Genomic DNA, 21,824 nt, shown 5'->3' with positions numbered 1-21,824 from the left:
CAATGATGATCCCGATAACCCCGACACTCCCAAAGACTCCCCACCACCATCAGACGACAATGGTGCTATGGAAGATGAAGATATGGACAACACTGATGATAATAGTGATTAGAAGTGTGTAATAGCTACTTTAAGTGCAACTTCTTTTCTGCTATGTTATCCAAGCAATAGAAATCACTTATGTTTCTTAGTTTTGAGTATTCTTGTTTGTGTGCTTAATGTACAAGGACGTGATTTATTGAAGTACAAATATAAATAAGGTCCAGTGTTCATAGATTTGAAACTTTCGTATGCATTAAGGCGGGCACACCTTGCACATGATGGGTTAAGGTTGAATGTTGCAACCATATTTTTGTTATGTGATTGAGAGACCACATGAGGATCTCCCGGGAGAGACCACATGAGGATCTCCCGAGAGAGGTCATGACAATGAGAGTTCTTTTTTGAGTGGATTCCATGGTTTCTTTTGGCAAATGACTAGGGTTGACACATTTGTAGAGGTAAACCTTTTCATAGGCCATGTCAAGAAATGGGCTATTTTGTAGTTCAATAGTGATCTATATAGACATTATTTCACTAAGATCCACAACGCTTTTAATTGACTGATTCTGTAAAAATCGAATCCACACCTTTAATAGTGTGATTTGATGCTCAAGGTCCACCCATAATTCACTAAATCATGAATTGGATTAAAACTACAATGGAAACTCATTAGATTTGGTGTTTTTGCTCTTGAACACATTGTTTTCATATTAATGGCATCATTTTTTCTTCCAAGTAGGTGTCAGGGATCCAACTTTTAAAAGACTCCTGGTAGGGAGTGAGGAGAGGTAATCACTCAGGCAAAGGTCCACCTTCATACATGGTAGTCAAAACCTAGTAAGATTCTGCTTGGCTAACACTAATACAACTCAACTACACCGGCTTCATAACCAAACGAGCAGAAGAATAAGCTGAAACTGAGACTACAGAATCAATGTAGAGCTGTCAACAAGAGATTGACACTCGCACAGGCAGTGCCTCCGGCACTGAAGAAAATTGAAGCAGGCGCAGAAGTTTTATTCTTCTAGAGACACTAGCTCTACTACCCTAATGCAACAACACTTCAAACAGAGGCCAGAAGGGTAGGTAGGTGGACAGCCCAACTGTGGGTTCTTCAATAAATGTTATATATTGACCAACTAAGATTTGCCTTGTAGCTTGCTTGCTAGATGCTAGAACAAGGGTAGCCATGGCTTCCGCCTGCATATATCCGAGTAATTTTGGCAGTCCAAGATGCATTTGCAGTGCCCATCAATGCCGCCCCATATATATACAAACCATACCACGTGTGTTGGGATGATAGCAATTTTGCTATTTCACAAGGAAAGAACAGCATACATTTTTTCAAGCCTTTCCATACATGGCCTGAATCTCCTATTACTTGGTATCTAATTTCAATCTTTTTGACTGTGCATGTTCTTCTACGGGAACTTCGCGTCCATATTGAACATCATACTGCCTGTCTTTTTCCAATTGTACAGGATTGGAGTGTACATCACTCATTTCACTAGTGGCTGGCACACTGGTATCTGTGGCGGGCACCATATTCACGTTTGGTGATGTAGGGCACAGTGCTTTCTGCTGCTCTTGAAGAATCCTTTGAAGGTTCTTACCCTGCTCTTCGATGCGGAGTTGTAAACACCGTTGTATCTGTACAAATCAGGATGTTAAGCACGCATGTGTGCGCGCACGCGCACACATTGGGGATCCCAAGAAATAGCTTATAATTAGATGTTTCATCTCATATGCCCTTTGATTAATGAAGAAAGAATTAATTAATGTAATGAATACAGAACGGAATACTTAGTAAGTACTGTACATACTGTACAGAACAGGGAGTCAAGTACGAGTACTATATGCAACTATGGTAGAAATAGCTTGTTAGGCTGATAATACTCCTAAAGTACTAGGGAAGATCTTGTCTTGAAAGTGCAGGAGAGTTCTACCTCAAGCTGCTCATGAAGTCGTTTCTGCACCTCCATCTGCATCTGTAAAGCTTCTGTCATTTGCGTCACCCTGCACAAATATGCAGTTTTTTACACAGTTTTAACATGTTCCATAATCTCTTAACACACTGATCAAAATCAAGTCACAAGAACTTACGAAGTTGCATCCAGCACGGTTACGCTTTCGACAGAACTCAAGCTCTTCTTCCTTTCTAGGCCAGCTGCCACAAAATGCAGACTTCAGATGTGCCAAGTAGCAATAGCATTAATGCAATCATGAATATTCTCTCTCTCTCTCTCTCTCTCTCTCTCTCAGAGGACCATTACATATGCCGATGCCCTGTATACTATGAGATTCGGAGGAGGTTCCACTACCTCTTCCGAGCTGGGTTCAGACCACTTTCCAGGATCATGGACTTCTCGGATCAGAGATGCCTGGGACTTTTTCTTCTAGAGCTCTGTAGACACAGGGAGTCCTTAGTGAGATCCAAATCAGCTGTACTTGCTTGAGGACCAACACAGAGAGCTCTCATCGACTTCTTCCATACCAGCACTCCGAGGGCCGATCAACCCATCATACCCAGACCACAGATCTGATTCACATGTCATCACATCTATTCACTTAGGGACCGCTTCGTCGGCTCTCGCCCATCGTACCAGGAAGCGCACCATTTTTCAACCATACCAAGGTTGGTCAAGACATGGGCAGGCTTTGCCACGTGAGCCGTCATTTGAACATTCCTCGCCAGCTAATTGCAACCAAACTTCCTTTAGAAAAACATATACCAAATGCTCCCTCTAGCATTCTAGCGTAAGACATTCCTTTAAGAAAATAGGGTTTCTAAGCAAGTTTTCAGTTTGATTTTCTTTTGAATATAAGGAGTATTTCTTGAATCAGTATCCCCAAAACTTCTTGATCGGAATTCTGAATTTCATACCAGAATTCCTCTAATTTTATAACCTTGATCCATAAATCAATTCGAAGGGTCTCAAACTTAGTTTCAGATTTGGCAGAGTTTTGAGTGTATTTTTCTAAACTAGTCACACCTTCTTTCCTCGAAAACTGACGAAAGAGTTTTGAGTGTATTTTTCTAAACTAGTCACACCTTCTTTCCTCAAAAATTAACGAAAGAGTTTTGTCTTGGTCATAGTCTCATTCAAGGTTTGAGTCAGATAAGATTTTTCCTGAATTATCTTTCTCGAAAAGGTTTGATAATTCAGTTATTTTACTGAATTTCTTTCTTTGAATATTCACTTAACTAATTTCTAAATTAGATACAAATTCCAATGAGGAATAAATTAATCATTTATCTGAATATTTTGATCTCGATAAAGTTCCTCAATTTCTTCTTACAATCCGTGTGAATATAATAATTTAATAATTAATATCAGTGATATCCATGCATATTCATAGATGAATATATACATGGAGTAATTAGAATATTTCTTTAAGATGCAGAAATGGTGGGAATTACTCGGCCGAGAGGTGTGACACTCGATAGAGCCACTAAGTTATGCAGAGCTCAACACGCCAGACCCCATGGCCCTCGCCCACGGCCACGCTCTCCCATCATCGCAGGACCTTCTCGCACCAGCTCAATTTTACCACCTTGAGCACCATGTCACAGCGGCCCATGAGGGATGTATTAGGGTCATATGAGAGCTCTCTGTTCAAGTACCTAGATCAGATTTTAAAGTTCTAGATTTTTATTAACCTAAACAATGATGTGATTATTCATACTAAGAACAAGTGAGCAATAAGATGGACATCACCCAAAATGACATCAACTCTAAACATAACTCAAAACTCTCCCAAACAAAGAAGAAAATGCTAAAAACACATGAGAGTCATGAAGAGGGGAGGAGTGATCTTACTAAAGAAAGCCTCATGTACGAAGGTTATCATGGGGAAAAGGATGGAGAGAGAGAGAGAGAGAGAGAGAGAGAGAGAGAGAGAGGGTGAGAGTGTAAGGAATGATAAAAAAAATTTGGTGCTAAGTGCAAGAATTCCATGGTGCCCTTACTCACATCCTACCACATCCTTAGATGAATACATAATTAATGAATGCTCCATGATGTGCAAAATTCCAAGGGTAGTGGGTACTTGGGTGTGCTAGGGATGGTATTACATAAGAGGGATGTGATTTGGTGTTGAGATGGGGGGGTTGGCATCGGGAGTGGGATTTGGTTCTTAAGGGCTACTTTGGGGTGAGCCTATGGAGAGGGGGTTTTGTTAAGATTATGGGATATGGGATGTCCCCCCTTGAGGAGAAAGAGGGGGGTATTTATAGCTCCATGGAACCATGGGTTAGTGCCTTGATTCCACTCCTAACCATGGTTGGGGGAATCCATGGAGGGGCCATAATAATGGACTTTAGAATGAGTACAAGGGCCCCCACCCAAAGCCATCATGATGGAGCTAAGGGTGGTAACGAAGAAGGAATAAAGTGTTTTTACAAAGGTGATGCCATAGGCATATTTCTGACTAGACGTGTAATTTATACGAGTGGATTTACAAGGCTCTCAAGAGGGGAAAAGTCGATGTGAGGATACCATGCCATCTTTATACCAAGAGGTTCTACATGGAGAGACTTTTAGCTTGTTGTTGTGATGCTGCTTCACTTACTTTTTGCTATTGGAGAGTGTTCATTCGCCATGACCTTACTAAGTACATCATCCTTCTTTGCATGAGTGGATGGATAGATAGGATTAGCATGTATCATAGCATATACTACTTTGGCCTTTTGAAGACGTTAATACAACTTTCTTTCTTTCTTCTCTCTCTCTCTCATGCTCATGTATATTCAAGTCATTAAGGCATGAAAAGCAGGGGAATGCGCTGTCTACCGAGATGGCTGGATCATTATTACGAAGAGACACCCTACATGATGGCGCATGGTCTATGAGACCAGACACACTTCATATAGCCACATGGAACTGCAATGGAACTCTATGGTCCAACCCAGGCGGCTTTGCAAATACTTACGCAGGGAGGGATATTGTTTTTTACACAAAGACTCATTAGAGCCCGGAGAGAGGGCTACCCGAGGTATTGGGATATATATGGATTCTGGAAGTCAGCTTATAGAGGGCAGACACACACCTAGGAGTTTGTGAGGGTCAAGAGGAGTGGCATGCCTGTTTTGGCCTCACATGCACAGAGTACTGATAGTGGTTAGATGGGATGAGGCGGCCCATTTCATGTGGATGCATTTAGCCAGGCCTGGCTTCAAGATGTTGCACATTGGAGTATGCTACTTCTCACCTGAGACATCAGCCTATGCACATGATTTGATGCACAATGGACAATCCGCATATGCCCCTATGTTTGCAAACATTCTGGAGTTCTTGCAGCAAGGGGATATGCTCCGTTTGGTGACTCCAATGACAGAGGAGAGATGGGATAGCAATGGACATCCTAGGGCATGGGAGACATTTTCTGGACATGGGAATGAGCTGATCATATAACGGGATGTCCCGCTGGCCTACATCTGACAGCCTTACCTGCTTCCCGTATGGGGACGGATCTAGTATGGTAGATTGTTTGATGGGGTCTTTACCACCCACCTCAGCTCCCCCCATTTCTACCTTTACCCTATTCACATCCACCAGCTAGCTCTCCTTTTACCACTGGTTCCACCGTCAAATCCCCCACACGATCATAACCACAGAGAAGGTGCTATGATGATGAATGCAGGAACACACGACTTCAGCTCCTGCGGGAAAGAAGTGCGGACTAATCTCGGCACGGGAGATGCAAAGAATCTTTCACCAGCGTGAACAAGAGTTTTATCAGCTCTTTTTTAGTGAGGATAATTCAGATGCATGGCACATTCTCAAGGAAAGGAAAACCAAACACCCATCACATACCCTCTCCTTTAGGAAGCCTATGCACAGCAGCTCTATGAGGTTCTAGATCAGCCCACACCTCATATGTCACATATCCCACACCCCACATTGTCTATCCTCTTCACCACTGACAATGTCACTAGGGCTCTATTAAAGCTACATAACCGTAGGGCGAAGGATCATGAAGATTTACGTGCAGAACATTATAATAGCCCCCAGTCCTGCATAACTCTTTGATAGAGCCTTTTGTTAAGGCTTCCCTCCCTCCTGGACCACAAACACCATTGTTCCCATCCATAAGGCAGGAGACCCCATGGACCCAAATAACTACAGGACTATTATGATTGGCCATACAATGGACAAGATTTATGGGGCACTACTAGAATCTGAGATCAGCTTCCTGCCAGAGAGGCTCGGTCATAAAGCATCAAGGCAGGCAGGCTTCAGGAGGGAACCACTCCACCCTTTATCACATATTCACTGTCATAGAGGAGGCGAGGCATATATACTGCTGCTTTATGGATTTCCGTATAAGGCTTTGTACTCTGTTCCTCGGTCCCTCGTGCTGGGACGATTGTAGGAGCTCCAGTTCCCCCCACACATGGTATAGGTGTGATTGATTTAGATGAAGCAGTGACTAGAGTGTGTGGGCACCAAGGGGGCTTTCTGGGGATATTTACAGCACTATTGGGGTCAAACAAGGATGCCCGCTCTCTCCCACACTAATTGATTTGTACATTGATGAAATCTCACTATTTGTGGACAGATTTGGAGGTGCAAGCTCATGAATGGCTAAGGGAGTGGTGCCCATTCTATATACTCATGGTCACCTGTCTTGGCTGGACTGCTTCTTCTGACAGTCCTATACTGCATGCGTCACCTGTGCACAATGGAACCATGACAACAGCATCAACTGGAGAGCACATGCAGCCTTGCTCAAGATATAGTGAACCTGTCCATCAGAACCATCAAACTGGGATCACACTGACAACCATTCCGTGTATTTCATTCCTAAAGCACCAAATTTCCCATAATATAGTAAATATAATCATTCCCAAGAGTAAATTATTTTCCTCTGCAGATTTACCAAACAACCAGTGGGACCATGTGAATCTGGCACCCAATATATGCATAGCCCATCTCCCCACATTAGTCCACACGGCCCTAAGTGCAGGGCAAGACCAGAACAGATACCAAGACTCCTGCTTGGCAGACTTCCATCTACAGCATCTTCCTAATGCCATGTTTCTTCTCTGCAATTTATAACCAATAGGGAGAGCAGCCATCATGACCTTCCATAAGAAGGTTTTAACTTTCTGAAATAGAGGTAGCCCCTGTATATGAGCCCACCTTCTGCACCAACTCTCTAATGTCCATTTAGATTCCATTCCTTATTTATGTGTATCACATTTACATCTGATCTAATCAATACCTGGTATATGGGTTTTGTTTGGGGTCTAAGAAAAGAGGTTTTACCCAAGAAAGTCCAGTCTTTGGGCCATGTCAACACATTAACAGAAGTGGATACCTAAATTTGATCTAGTTAGCAAGGATTATCCCCATGAAATCCCTGTCTTGCCTGGTGAGACCAAACATAACAGCTAGTTGGAGGTTATCCATCCACCCAAACAAGGGTCCATACCACAGGTCACTGAGGTGAACAATACCTTTGTTGTTCAGCCTCCTGGCAGTTTTGAGGTCGATGTAGGCAAGGGGAGGAATGAAAACATGGGACCACCAGATATGATTTGAGAGTAGAGAGTTACATTTTACTCTTGAGGACCCCTTCCAAGTAACTGTGCCCAATAATGACTTACGACTGCTGACAAGGAAGGAGAGCTTTGCATTTGGGGCCAAGGAGAAGAGCTTGTCCACCCAAGAGAGCCATTCCAATTATACCACAGCAGATTCTTTCTTCATGGTCTCTATCAACATCAAGGACCAGATCTTCTCTTGTTGGATACATATTGCAAGAAGGGTATCCCTTCTAGCCTCAGCATGATTCTGAATGTGTATGATTCCCAGACCACCAAACTTCTTGGGGAGACCCATCAAATCCCAAGCCAGCCAGTGACTAGCTTTCTGTTTTACCCTGTTCCTCCACAAGAATTGTTTGGTGGGGGATAAAAGCTTGAGCCAATGACATTTTTTAAAATCTAAAATTAGGACAAGAAGTGCAGATATGCCAGCAAGATGGAGTTGATGACGTGTATTCTAGCATGAAACGGGAGCAGAATATTGTTCCATCTCCTAAATTTGGAGCTCCTTTTCTAAAGAACCCACTCCATCAGTTGCTTGCTGGATACACCTACACCTATGGGACAACCAAGGTGTTTGAAGACTTGACACCCCCACCTGTTAAGGTCAAAAGCCTCATCCTCAGTGAGGCTTATCATCCTAGATTTAGCAATATTGCACCTTGTCCACAGATGCTTCTATGCTAATAAAGTATGTTTATAATGGAATACATTAAAGGGGATTCCGAAATCAATGCCAGTCAACCTAGGCACCATAGGATCTTTGGAAATCAAACTCGCTTTTGGCTCTTTGGCTGTGGTTCCAGTGCGGCAGGTTTGGCCACTTTGCTAAAAAGTGCATTGTACCTAAAGGTGAGGGTCTTAGGAAAGGCGGGGCGGAAGAAGAGGGTTCTAAGCTGGGGAAAAGTAAAAATGGAAAGGGGAATCAAGCTGAGGGACAGGATATCAAGGGGAAGAAGCTCTCGGGGGGCAATGAGAAGGTTGATGTGAAAGCTGCTGGAATGCACAAGGAGAAGGGGAAAGGGCTTCTCTGAGGATCAAAACTCTTCAAAAGACTCGAAAAGCAGACCTCAGTCCCAGGGAAGAGGGAGGTCCCCAGCCATTTCCCCCCAAGTCTATTCTCACAACTCCTTTATTGTCTTCGGGGATGAGGACAGTGACCCTTCTTCTCTTCAAAGGTTTGACTGGCAGGTATCAAATGCTGACCACTCTGAAGGAGGAGATGGTGCTTGAGACCTTACCAGAGAGGTGGGTTTGAGTCTATTCCTTTGTCACATCATGAATGAATGGTCTTTCATGTAATGCTGAAGGAATAAAAGATAAAAATTAAAGGGAGGCCTTCTGGAATCATGTGGCAGAGAAAAAGTATAAGATATCCAGGTGAGCGATCTTTTTGGGAAGGGTGTCAAGAGGACGAATTGCTTCAAAGTGTGGCTGGTCTTCTATGGAGGCTTGGAGAAAAGCTACATTGGGTCATGACTATTGCCCCCAAGTCTTTGAAGCCCTCAATTATAGCTAACCACCCTAGCGGTAGGGCTCTCATAATTGAGATATGAGTTGGCAAGCGGTAGTGAATGTCTGTGGATGACATACCTTTAAGCAAAGAAAGAAGCTATTGGAATGGGTAGATAGGACAAAGAAAGAAGCTATGGGAATGGGAAGATAGGATAGGGTCTCAATTCCCTTCGATTCTAATGGGGGACTTCAACATGGTGGAGAATCATAGGGACAGAAAGGAAGCCACTGCTATTTGTTAGCCATTTGGCCTCCGGGAAGTCCTAGTGTGAACACCTCTACCCATGGGCACATTTTACTCTGGCTGGACAGAGGTTTTTTTCCCGTGGGAACACACCCTTGTGTGTTGAGCCTTGAGCCTTAGAGTAATTAGTACTTAGTACTTTCACTCTACCTATTATCTGTAGAGTACTTTTCCAGCATCAAGCTCTCTCTCACGTTTTCTCTGTTCAAGCTTGCTCTCTACATGTGTCTGTGTGTGTGTGTGCAGGACTGCTCCCACTCCACCCAACATTGGTATCAGAGCGAGCTTTGCCCTCGCCGGTTCTGCTCTATCGTGCACGCACTATGCATTCATCTCACAACAAGCAAAAAAACAGCAGCTCGTTTTTAGAATTTCTGAGCTGTTTTAGGGTTTCTCCATGCTGTTTTAGGGCTTCTGCTGCAGTAATCAGCCCGTGCTGAACCTGCTGTTGCCTTGCGCCACTCAGCATCACCTGCAGCCGCCGAAGTCACCTGCCCAAAACGCCGCCTTGCTCTTTGCAGTTGCCATTCGCAGGTGACACCAGGAGATCTGCAGCCGACACCAACTGACGCCAGCCCCTTGCAGCCGCCACACAAAGGACCATCGCCACCTATACCAAAGGCTTCGTCCAGCCGGAAATTTTTGATTTGGGGATTTCCGCCTAGGCCACCGTAACAGCACCCGTTCCGCCAGCTAAACCACCTGCTCCGTCCGCCGGCACCACCGTTGAAGAGCTAGTTTTTCAGACCTTTTTTTTTGGGTACTGTTGTGTTCCTCATTCTTTGCTGAGTCTCCCAAGCTGAAGCACACTTGAATCGGAGCCCATTTAGGCCATTGAATCCCCTCTGCAAATTTTCAGCTTCTCCAAAAACAGAGCTGAATCGAGCCCTGGGTTATATTTGGCATTCCATCAAGCCTCTATTCAGATAACTTTTCTATCCCTACACTCTATCATCTCAGTACATTTGCAGGTCCTTGTCATCAATGAATCATTGGGTATCACAGAAGCTTGCCTTTCAGTGGACATTGAGGGTTTGCAGTGCATTGTGCAGCGAGCTTGGGACAGATTGTCAGTTACCTTTGAGACATGGCTAATAATGATGTATTTGGGATGCTTTGCCGAGGACAAGCTTGACGGGACTAACTATACTGTGTGGACATATATGATGAAGCATGTACTGGTCACAAAGAATTTGTGGATAATAGATATATATATCTGGTGCTGAGTTAAGGCCTGCTGGTCCTGCATCTGTAGCTAGCACGTCAAGGGAATCCACTATTGGAACGAGTGATTCTGGTTCCAATGGAATTGCACCACTTGCACCTGTTCCTTCTAACAACTCAGATGGGATGCTAAAGATACGCAGGCTCATGCTTTGATTGCTCTCTCATGTAAACGGCAAGTCATACCTCATATCCATCCATGTACTTCTTCGAAAAGCGCATGGGATATACTTGCCTCTTTATATCAGATCCGCAATGAAGCTCGTGTAGCTTATCTATGGGAAAAGCTTGACTTGGAGCATATGACTGAGGGTGATTCTATAGATGGATTTCTCACCCGTGGGCCTTGTTAAGGATTTGCGAGAGCAATTAATCAATATTGATAAGGTGATGCCTGACAGTTGACTTGTCTCTACCGTTCTCAATGGCTTGCATGAATCCTATCAAGCATTTGCTACCACTCTTCGCCCCTTGATGAAGAGAAATACAGATTTGTACACATTTGATTTGGTAGCTCTCTTGTTACAGGAAGAGCAATCTCGTTCCAACCAGAACAACATGAGTGCTTTGCAGATCAGGCTTTTGCTACGGCCTACCTTCTATCATGGCAAAGGAAAATATGGGGCTGGTTCTAGTACTAAACCTAAGAGCAAAGCACAAGCCCATTCAGATCCTCCTAAGTCTAAAGAGGAGAAGACTGAGAAGAAGAAGAGATGCAACTATTGCCAGAAACTTGATCATGTAATTGAGGAGTGCAAGAAGCATAAAGAGAGTGAGAAAAAGAAGAAGCAACATGTGACATGTGAGGTCTATGACCGTCGTAAACACAACCTTAGTCTAACTAAACTGCAATTAATGATGTTTAAGAGATAGACAAATATGTGTCAATGCAATGCAATGCAGCTAATTAGATGAATGGGTTACAATGAGATCTGAATAGATCTATGATGCTGAATATGATGCCTATATGCTGAATATACCCTTTATGAGGAGGATGGTGATGGCATTGCACTTTAGCTTACACACTTCAGTTTCACTGCCATCACAGCATCGATGGCCTCAGTGTCCCCTTGGACTCCCAACACGCACATCGACCAGAGTTGGAAGATATCAGTAGCATTGCCACCTGGCACATTTAGCGTGCGTGCTGCAGCAAGGCTATCAAGGGTGCTCTCACCCCCAGCACAGTCCACTCCCATGGTGGCTTTCCCCCCTCCCCCCAAGATGATGTCTCCCTTCGAGAGCGGCTAGCCATGGAGGGAGCACCACCTTTTCTTTGAGCATTTTTACCTGTACAGAGGGTTGTACCTCTACGTAGGGTATATTTATTATTAAAAAAAAAGAATTCTAGAGCAAGATTCTTTCTATATGTGTGGATCTCATTTATGGGTAACAAAAGTGCATACACACTTTCTTTCATTGTTGCGCAAAAATTGCACCTCATGTTTACCCTTAGCTGAAAGAAATTAATAATAAGGAAGTGAAAACGGTGTCAACCCTGTGACTGTGAATTTGCAATTGGTCTTGAGGGCCACCAGGCCTTGGTTATCCAGAGCGCAAACAGAAGAGCAGCAGGTCCAGGATGCATATTCAGGTGGCCGGGGCCATCATTTACTGGACCAAATACGTGTGCAAGACCTGCCAGTAAGGACCGTAAGGGGTGTTGATGTTGCAAAAGCCACCTGTGAAAAGCTTGCACAGTGCCTGCACTCAAGCACTAATTCGTGTTGTTATTTCTGAATGTAGCTGCTTACACAGCCTTTTTCCCTATTGAGTTGCTCTCAATAGCCTACTGAAACACCTAATAGGTCTCCCTTTGCAAGCTTTGGGCTGGACTTGAAGAGCGGGTCTTCTGATAATTTTAGAGTGGCTGCTGTCAAATTGAAGCTTCTTAACTATGCCCACAAAGATCAAGCTGGGTGAAGTTCCTTAGTTTGGAAAGCTCAGTAATGCTCTTCTACAAGTATCATGTGGTCATCGCCTCCATCCTGGAATTGCAGCCCTCCACAAACATCTCCAACATCACAGCAGCTTGTTTGTATGCTATCATTAGGAGTTTGTGCTTCTCACGAGCCAAAAACTTTAATGCCATGTGGCTGCATGAAATTACAACATTGTTTATTTCGCTACAATGCTTCTGTACAACTAATTCCTTGAAGTACAAACAAATCAACCAATCCCTGATTTCCTGCTGGTCTCATCAGCCCAAGTTGTAGGTGAACCCTCTTGCTCAGATGCAAATGCTGGCTGCCGGAGCACCTCCTTGCTCTTCCAATGCTCAGATGCCCTGGAGACCTCTGGAAGCGCAGAGACAAAATGATTTCATCTTGGGGGGGCAAGGGCTCCATTTATAGGGCCACAATAATGCTAGTAGACTAGTTTACACAAGTTATGGGCTGGTCGGCTATTTATTTTAGCTCATTATAACCTTATAATAAGGGTCAATTTGTCCACATGTTGGGCTCCCAAGATTGGTTGGCCTAGATCTGTTGTTTCCATTCATATTGCAGCCGACCTGCCCATATGCAGCCCACCAACCCGGTCAACCCCTCCTTAAGGCCTTCTCTTGCTGCCCAAATGGCTCTTGCTGCCACATGAGCCTTCATTGTCCAAGTTGTTGTGCATTGCTACCTTACTTGCAGGGTCACAGCTCAACTACCTAGTTTTATACTAACAAAGGAGAACTTTCTGCGGGCATGTGGTTTTACCTTGAAGTCCCAAGGGACTGAAAGACTGAGAACTGGTAGACCTTACAAGTTTTCTTCTGGGTGTTGTGGTCCTTATCTCCTCATAAAGGAGAAATTTGGATCTTATAGGAGGGCTGTAGGCATGCGGGTTTACCTTGATGCCCCAAAGGACTGAAAAACATAAGAAAGCTAACTACAAGCGATCTTGCAGGTTTGGGAACTTACACTGAGTCGTGTCTTGTGACACTACGAATGTCCCAGCAGCCTGCCCAACTGGCTGCCCACCAGCCTACCCATCAAAGAGCCAGGCACCCATTCTTTGGTAAATGTGGGGTGCCCAAGTACCTTTTTAGGCAAGTAAGGGCAGCCATGGTGGGCTGCCCTTAGCACTATCTACCATGGGGTTTTAAAGACCCCTGTCAGTTGAGATCCACGGCCACCACTGAAGATTGCGTGCACAAATCTTGACCATCCATCTTCAAAGTAAACTCGGCCAAGTAAACTACGTAGCGTCGGAAAATAGCATTGGGAAAATAGTGCCTGATAATGGCTTGAAACCACATGGATCCATTGCTTGAAGGTATAGTGTAGTGGTAAGATGTTTCCAATGGTGACCCAAGGTCTCGAGTTCAAATCCTCTTTTGCACATAACATTTTGCTCCAAATATTTCCAAGTCCCAAACCCAAATTCATCCTCATCCCATAATGTAAACTACAAAGTAAACTATGATTTGCCGAGTAAACTATGCCCGCTTAGTAAACTCCAAAGTAAACGAGGAAGTAAACTACGATCGCTTAGTAAACTACAAAGTAAACTAAGATAGAATTTCCCCAGTTTACTCGGCGTAGATTACTTGTCTGAGGTAACAGGCATCGTGATTTAGATCAATGCCATCCTTTGATCTCACCTGACAAGGGTCTTTAAGATCCCGCGGTAGATAGTGCTGAACTTGTCAGGCTCTTCCATGCATGGGCACCTACTCCAGTCCCTCTCTGACTTCTCTTGGATTAGGTGCAACCAGCCTCTCTCCTACGTGCCTTCTCTTTCAGCCCCTACAGCACATACCCGACATGATGTACCTGCTGGACAGACATCTGCAGGACTCTACTACCAGCTTCAAAACCTAATCCTAAACCTAATTTCTGATGTACAGCCGTATGTACAGAAACTGTGCACTGATACAGGCTTCCATGCTGATTATATCTCTTCTGAAACCCTAAAATCTTCAGAAACCCTAATTTTTGCAGAAACCCTAACCCTAATTTCAGGACTCAGCCATTCTGCCACACAAAACAGAAATCTGAGTTCATGGTTGGATTCCTCATGCTCCATAAACTCTCATTTGGCCAAATGCCCTAATTTGATTCTGCTCCAGAAACCCTGATATCGCAGAAAACCCTAATTTTCAGGCTGAAAACCTGACTTACAGATATAAGCCTCTTCATTCACAAGGGAAAGAGCGTGAGTCTGGGAATGGCTTGAGAGATCCACACTGGACCTGGTGTGAAGTTCAGCAGTTCTTCACCCTTGTTTAGTGACTTGGGGCAATGGTGATTCTCATCCTTGCTTAGTGGCTTGGTCGAGGATCTTTGTTTAATTTTCTGTTCGTTTTGTATTTTGAAATTCTGGTGCTTGGCACCCACTTAAACACTCTACTGGAATTTGGAATAAAGAATTCCATAGGGAGGGTTAGAGTGTTCCAACTTCTGGCCCTAGTGTGGTGTACTATTCTCATTTGTATTGTGCTATCTGTACTTAGTCTCATTAATGACTGTATAATTATAAAATGAAGGGCTTCTAATCCATTGCTGTTTCATTGGCAAGTATCCGAGGTGAGGTTTCCTTTCCCACCACAGTTGAAGTCCTCCTCTTTCAGGTCAGATAAATATGATCAGGATTAATTGAAGATGGTTGACCACTTCCCATCACATGTAAGTGCAACTCCGGAGCACCATTGCTGTTTGTCCAATTGGAGATTGACCCAAAAGAAGCCTTAAAGCATAAGGAAGAAGATGTCGACAGGCTCCGAAGACAACTCCAGGAGCAAGAGGACATCAACAGACAGCAAAAAGACAACCCCAAGGTGCAAAGAGCATTCAAAGTAAACAAATTGTCTCCCAATCTCAAATTGATCAAGATTATACTATATTATCAGATTTGGCTAAGAAGATGCAAGTGAAACCAAGAGACTTAGCCATCTCCTACCTCATGAAGAGGGGGGAAGTGGACATGGGAGCACACGGGGACTTAGTCTGGTCAATCTACCTCGTTTAAACTCTGATGGTGTGGCTGCTTGGACAGCCAAGGCTAATGCCCAAAGTGGGGTATGGACTGTACGGCATCTTTCTTGCTTCCTGCAATTTCTATGCATTCACCCTCTGCACAGTTACCTCCACCCAAACTTCTCTCTTGTGCAGGATGTGTCTTCACCACACTTGCATGGAAAAGACTTCATGCCGGGATTGGATAAAGAGATGCATATGCAGGGTAAAGGCAAGGTCCTGTTGGATTCATGGACATAGGTTCTCCTCCTAAGAAGCTTATGGAATTCAAAACAGGCAAGGTCCTGTTGGATTCATGGACATAGGTTCTCCTCCTCCTCCTAAGAAGCTTATGGAATTCAAAACAGGGGATATGCAGGTTAAGCTTGATGACTATCATGGAGATGTGCATGTGGACAAGGCTCTTGCCTTTGTTTCACAATTTGAAGTGGCTTTTCTTGAGGACTACACTGAGAAGTCCAAACTCAGATACACTGGTCACCATCTTAAGGGCTCTTGATGGTTCGCGGAGAAGCTTCGTGGTATTGCTCCTAAGACCTGGGAAGACTTCAAAGCCACATTTAGAAAGCAATTTTGCCTCCCAACGTTGAGAAGAACATCATCAAAGACTCGGACATTTTTGGCCAAAGGGAACATGAGAAAGTGGAAGCATATCATGCCCACTTTTTTTGGCAGTTTTCCTCAAGGTTGTTCCCTTTATGAAAATCTCGGAAGCGGAGAAAATGCAGAAGTTTGAGACTGGCTTGCAACCTCTTCCAAGATGGACTTGAACTCTATCGACATGCAGGAACTTGTAGCCTTAGAAAAGGTACATGTAAAGTACCTTATAGAGAAGATAAATGCATGCCTTGGGAAGGACAAGAATCCATATGTGCAAATGTATGGACAGCCACATAAGAAGGATCCAAGGCTGCAAATGTAAAGGAAAAGCAGGACCGAGACACCCAAGACATTCCTGGTCTTTCCAAAGACTTAAAGGCAAAGTATATGCGTGAATGGAAGTGTTTTGAGTGTGGTAGCAAAGACCATGTGCTGTCTACCTGCCCCAAAAGGAAGAATGGGGGTGCCTCAGCTGAAAATGCAACTCCTGATGCAGACAGGCACTTTAGGGGACAACCACGTTGTGAATACCCAAGAACATATTGTTGGCTTGGTCTACTAAGGTTACTACTATTAAGGAAGTTAGTAGAACATATTGTTGGCTTGGTTACTACTAATTACTACTAAGGAAGTTAGCACCTACTTAAGTACATGGATATGCTAAATACGTTATCTTTTGGGATGCTTTATGAGTAGATATGTATGGCTTCATAGCCATGAAGTCCCAGTGTTTGGGAATGCTATTCATGCTGATTTTGCGCTGAAAACACAGGTTTATTTGATTACTATCAAAGCATTGGTGACATGGATCACTTGTAGATTTGACTATACCTATGTTGGTACGACTTTACTATTATGTTATGGCTGGAAACAGTATGCAAATTCAGCTGTGTTGCTATGTGTACAGTGTTGCTATTTTGTATTTGCATAAGAACAGTATGTTATGGTTTCTATATATATACCTAGATGAATCCAGGAACATGCCCAAATTCACCTTTTAGGAACGTGCATGTTATATACTCATGGTAGTCAACCCACAAGACTATTCAACTATCAACTCCATTATGCATAGTATGGACTAGATACTACGACATCCCCACTAATGTCATCAGTGCCCCTATTTGATCAGATTATGCTTGGTTTGTCTAAGTTGAACACCCTATGCCGGGGATTGGCAAGAAATGCAAAAGCATTTGATGGTATCTCTGAATGAGAATTTCCAAATCTAAAAGTTACCAAATGTGATATGGTTTCATGAGCTTTGCTAGATCCATGGGTCATGGATAATGTATGCCAGGAAAAGTAACTTTCAGCCCTTGTCACAAGAGGTGAAAATCTGAATTTTAGAATTCTGATCCTAAGTTGGATCCCCTACTCCTCTTAAGTTGGAAATAGGTTTCTATTGCTTCTAAGTTGAAGTACAACACCCTAAGTTGAGAAGTTTCTGGTCTCTAAGTTGAGACAGGGATCTCGTCCTAAGTTGGACAGCCTCCTTGGGACGTTGGATCTCGTCCTAAGTTGTACAGCCTCCTTGGGACGTTTCTGGTCTCTAAGTTGAAACAGGGATCTCATCCTAAGTTGGGGCAGCCTCCTCTCCTAAGTTTGGAGCAGATACTAATCACTTCTAAGTTGAAGTGAAGAACCCTAAGTTGGGAAAAGCCTTCTTCTCTAAGTTGAGAATGAAGAAGTGATTCTAATTTGAATCTAGCTCAGTCCTAAGTTGGAACGAGACCAACTTACTCCGTAGTACACGTAAGGAGGATGGATTTTACAGTTGAGGGCAACTGTTTAGAAGAGGGGGGAGATGTCACCATTTGGCCCTGACGCCCTAGCCTCTAACCAATGTCCGGTGAGACTAGACAACCATGTGAGATCTGTAAACGGTAGATTTCCATATGCATATGCATAGCTCATGGTTTGAATGTGCTGGTTAGATGATTTGCTAGAGGCATGCCTTGTTTTTGTGTGCTGTAGTCGGTCAGTTAGCGACAAGGACGCCCGGAACTACTGGTTACAAGACCGTGTGAGTGCCTTTGTCTATTGATAGGTAGTTGGCATTTTGTTGGGCTCTAAAATTCAGCCAAGAAGCCGTGTTTGGGACTTGGTCGAATTTTCAAGCCTTACCAGCCATTTCCCCTTAGATTTGGTATTTGGGCACCCAATGGGTGCCCATCGGCTAACCCTGGCCTTGCCCATGATCCCATAAATGCATATGTAGTCATCCTGTTACCTTGCTAGTGACCTTGGATAGAAAAGGATTTCGTACCAAGTAGACATTGCCATTCCTAAATAACCTGATCGGTGTTCCAAGCACCCAACCATAAATCTAATAAATGTCTAGGACACCTGAACATCATTACAGCTTGCAAGTGGGTTACACGTGACTTGTGCGGGACTAGCACACGACTTCTGACACTTTCCTAGACCCTAGACCTAGATGGTGAGGGCAATGCGCATCAAAAAGGTGTCCTAAGTGTACTTGCTAAGTAAAATGGCCACATGGCACCCTAGTACAGCAGCTGTGCACATAACATGCTACACATCCACTTTCCCTTTTTATATCTGACCAGACTCTCAAAAGTAACCTTTGGAACCAGTACAAATACACACTTCAGGAGAATCCCTGGCCTCCCCTCAAATATCAATTAAGAAAACATCTCACCTCCCCTTAATATACAAATTACAGATGAGGCCTTACCACCCGTCTCAATGCATACCCAATATTCCAACACAAACCAGGTCTCCGCTGTGTGGGCACTGGCAAGCAAGTCAGATTCATCCTCACAAGGCACCCATAGGCAGGCCTGGCAGGTCTGAGCAAGGTGGGAAAAGCATTAACATTCAGCCTTAGTATCACAATAATAAAGTGATAAGGTCTCACCTTCATGTGCTGCTGGAACGTCTTTCGTAATCCGATATTTCTGTACAAACAACTTCATTTTAGACTCCTTGACAAGAAAGATAAGATTGACAAGAGTGGGCAGAAGAAGTCTTCGACCTGCAAGTGACTCTTCACATGAGATAGTTGAAGACCAGGTACATCCATCAAGTTTAGCACGCATTTCGGGGTTGCCTCTGCATTAAGAAAAACCTGAACGCGTCAATAGGGCACATAGCTTGAATGACGTGACTACATGAGCTTACACAAATACTCACTCGCAGTCAGCACATAAACTTACACAAATACTCACTTTCTGCACCACCCAACTCATCCACAGACTCCATGAAGCGCTTATGGAGCTCTGGAGTCCACCTTAGGCGCTGCTTGTGGATGCCACCACTGCCCAAATTTGATGGATCTCCTGATACAGTATTAGCAGAACCATGTGTCACCTGACTCATAGCCTGCTCATGCTGCCATATAAAATTAACTTTGAGAAATGCATCCAAGTTTTTCTTTAAAAATTTGGTTTAAAGACATACAGATAAAAGACTTACTGAACATTTTGGATCCTCATCGATGTCAGACATGAGTGCCTCCGTCAATGAGGCAATCTTATCATTTTCAGTCACCAACTGTCCCCAGCCAGGCCATTCTACATTTGAAATGAAGTGGATGGGCTGAGCAAGAGATCGACCAAAGACATTTTTGTCAGAAAGACATGGAGCAAGAGTGTCATTAGGCAGACAGGGAGCCGTGCTCTTGTAGGAGCCGCCATTGGTGAAGTCGAAAATTTCTTGAAGGTCCACCGGTAGCTGCTGTGGATGGGATTGGAGCTGCGGGTAGTGGGGCTGCAAGGAATACTCCTGCTGCTGTGGTTGGTAGCAGTGTTGAAAGAGCTGATGTTGGTGAGGTCGCCTTTGTTGTTGTTGCTGATGCTGATGCTGATGTTCATTTGGATGTTGATGTTGGTGCTGTTGTATCTGCTGTGGGAGAGGCTGATCATCACAATGATGATAATGTGATGGAGGTTGGTGTCGTTGCAAGAGCTGAGACTGATGTTTCTGTTCTCGTTGTTGTTGTCCTTGCCATCGTTGCTGTTCATCCAGATGATAGTCATGATGATGATGATGCAGGTCATGAGGATGATGTTCATGAGGATAATGTTGCTGTGTCAGCTGGTGGTCATGAAGATGAGGGTCATCATGATGAAGCTGTTGGTCATGAGGATGATGTTGCTGCGGTTGGTGGTCATGAAGATGACGTTGTTGCGAGTAGGGATCGCAAAGATGATGATGACACTGTTGTTGGTCATAAGGATGGAGATGATGATGGGTGCGGTGCTGTGATGGAGGTGGCGATGGTGGGAGGGGATGTTTGGAGGCAAGGGGGAGGTGGTTATAGGAGGTCAAGTGGTCAGGAAGGAGGGAGGGTGTGGGACTGATGTTGGGACAAAATGAAGGTAGGGGGGGTAAAGAGGGCTTGGGGAGGGAAAGTGAAGATTGCTGCATCTCATGTGGTGAGGGTACTCTACTCATCTCTCTCTCTCTCTCTCTCTCTCCACACACCTGCTGATTTTTCTATAAGGTTCTGTTAAACCTCTTTTCAGACAGACTGTATACACCAAGAGTTCGTTTGTACTGTGTTTTTCTTTGCCTTCTTCACAAAGCTCATGTCCACGCCCTTTTTTCTGATCGCCCGTCACAAAATACATGAAGTATCATCGCATTCATCACCGCCCACATCGCCAATTCATTTCAAGAGCTCAAAATTGATCACTTACCGGCCTTCTTCTTGCCCAGTGCACTCAGATAGCTCATCAATATCTGTCATCTTCTTCCAATTAATCATTGCTTTTATCCTGTAGCTGCAAAACAATCAGTGGATTGATCAATATGTCTATCCTGTAGCTGCAAATCAATCAAGGGCGCTTTAAAGGAGAGAAAATCTATTTGGACCCAATTTTCGAATGCATCAACGCTTTATTCTCATGAAAACGGCCTTTTGTCAGTACCACGCAAGCGCGGTAGATTCTACGGAGAGGATGATAGATTCTATCCTTCTTTTCAGCTCATGCGATGTTCGTGTGTGAATGCGTTTTGTTGGTGGGGCTCTAGAGCAGAATGGGCGGAGTGCCCATGGGGTGGAGGGCACCTCTACAGCCTTTGAAGAGACAAAATCTCTAAATGGATATGGAGCTTAGCTTGGCACTTGAGTGTTTGGTTGGAATCATGGGAACTGCCCAATACACATTGGGAAGATCCTTTACACATCATCAAGTCTGGAGCAAAGCTGTGAACCGTCGTACAATCCTTCCTATCCTTTATACACTCCATCTTCCACTAGCTCGTGCCCATCGCCGGATCAAACATGGGTGTAGAAGATGTGTAAAGCCCTTGAGAAGAAACATCCATCTTGCCCATTCTCAAATTCTCTAACATCAAATATGGGCACATAACATGTGTAGAGCCCCTGACAAGCACACACATTCATTATGGTTTGCGAAACTTATTACACAGTTATGTCAGGTCAACTTTTAGCTTTGAATAGCCAATCAAAACACGTAGAATCAAAACTTGGTGACTCACCAAAAAGGTGTTCACTCTCCACCTGTTTTGACGAGAACAACACCTAGTGTCCATAAAAAGGGAAAGCTTGGGTAATCAAAGGAGGTTCGACATGGGATGTGGGTGGGCAGGAAAGAAAAACAAACCAGCATCAAGCTCCCATTTTGACAAGAGGGTCCCAATGTCCCACTTCTACATAAGGCCAATTTGTTGTGTGTAAGAGATCCCC

General features: G+C 44.0%; 1 protein-coding gene across 1 annotated transcript; it reads right to left on the bottom strand.

The window, feature by feature from the left end:
- Positions 1–723: 723 nt before the first annotated feature.
- On the bottom strand, positions 724–21,118 carry LOC147631729 (uncharacterized). The gene is made up of 7 exons (XM_086808255.1): positions 19,586–21,118; positions 19,339–19,501; positions 19,146–19,222; positions 19,029–19,068; positions 2,146–2,209; positions 1,989–2,058; positions 724–1,692 (listed from the first exon to the last, which is right to left on the bottom strand). The coding sequence occupies exons 1-7, from the start codon at positions 20,564–20,566 to the stop codon at positions 1,420–1,422; spliced, it is 1,668 nt and encodes a 555-aa protein (XP_086664381.1). The 5' UTR covers positions 20,567–21,118; the 3' UTR covers positions 724–1,419.
- Positions 21,119–21,824: the final 706 nt, after the last annotated feature.

The sequence above is a fragment of the Cibotium barometz genome, chromosome 14 (assembly GCF_041138505.1).
Source record: "Cibotium barometz isolate CiBa-2024 chromosome 14, ASM4113850v1, whole genome shotgun sequence".
NCBI lineage: Eukaryota > Viridiplantae > Streptophyta > Polypodiopsida > Cyatheales > Cibotiaceae > Cibotium > Cibotium barometz.
The sequence above is the reverse complement of the archived record's forward strand: the minus strand, read 5'-3'. Positions and strand labels throughout refer to the sequence as shown.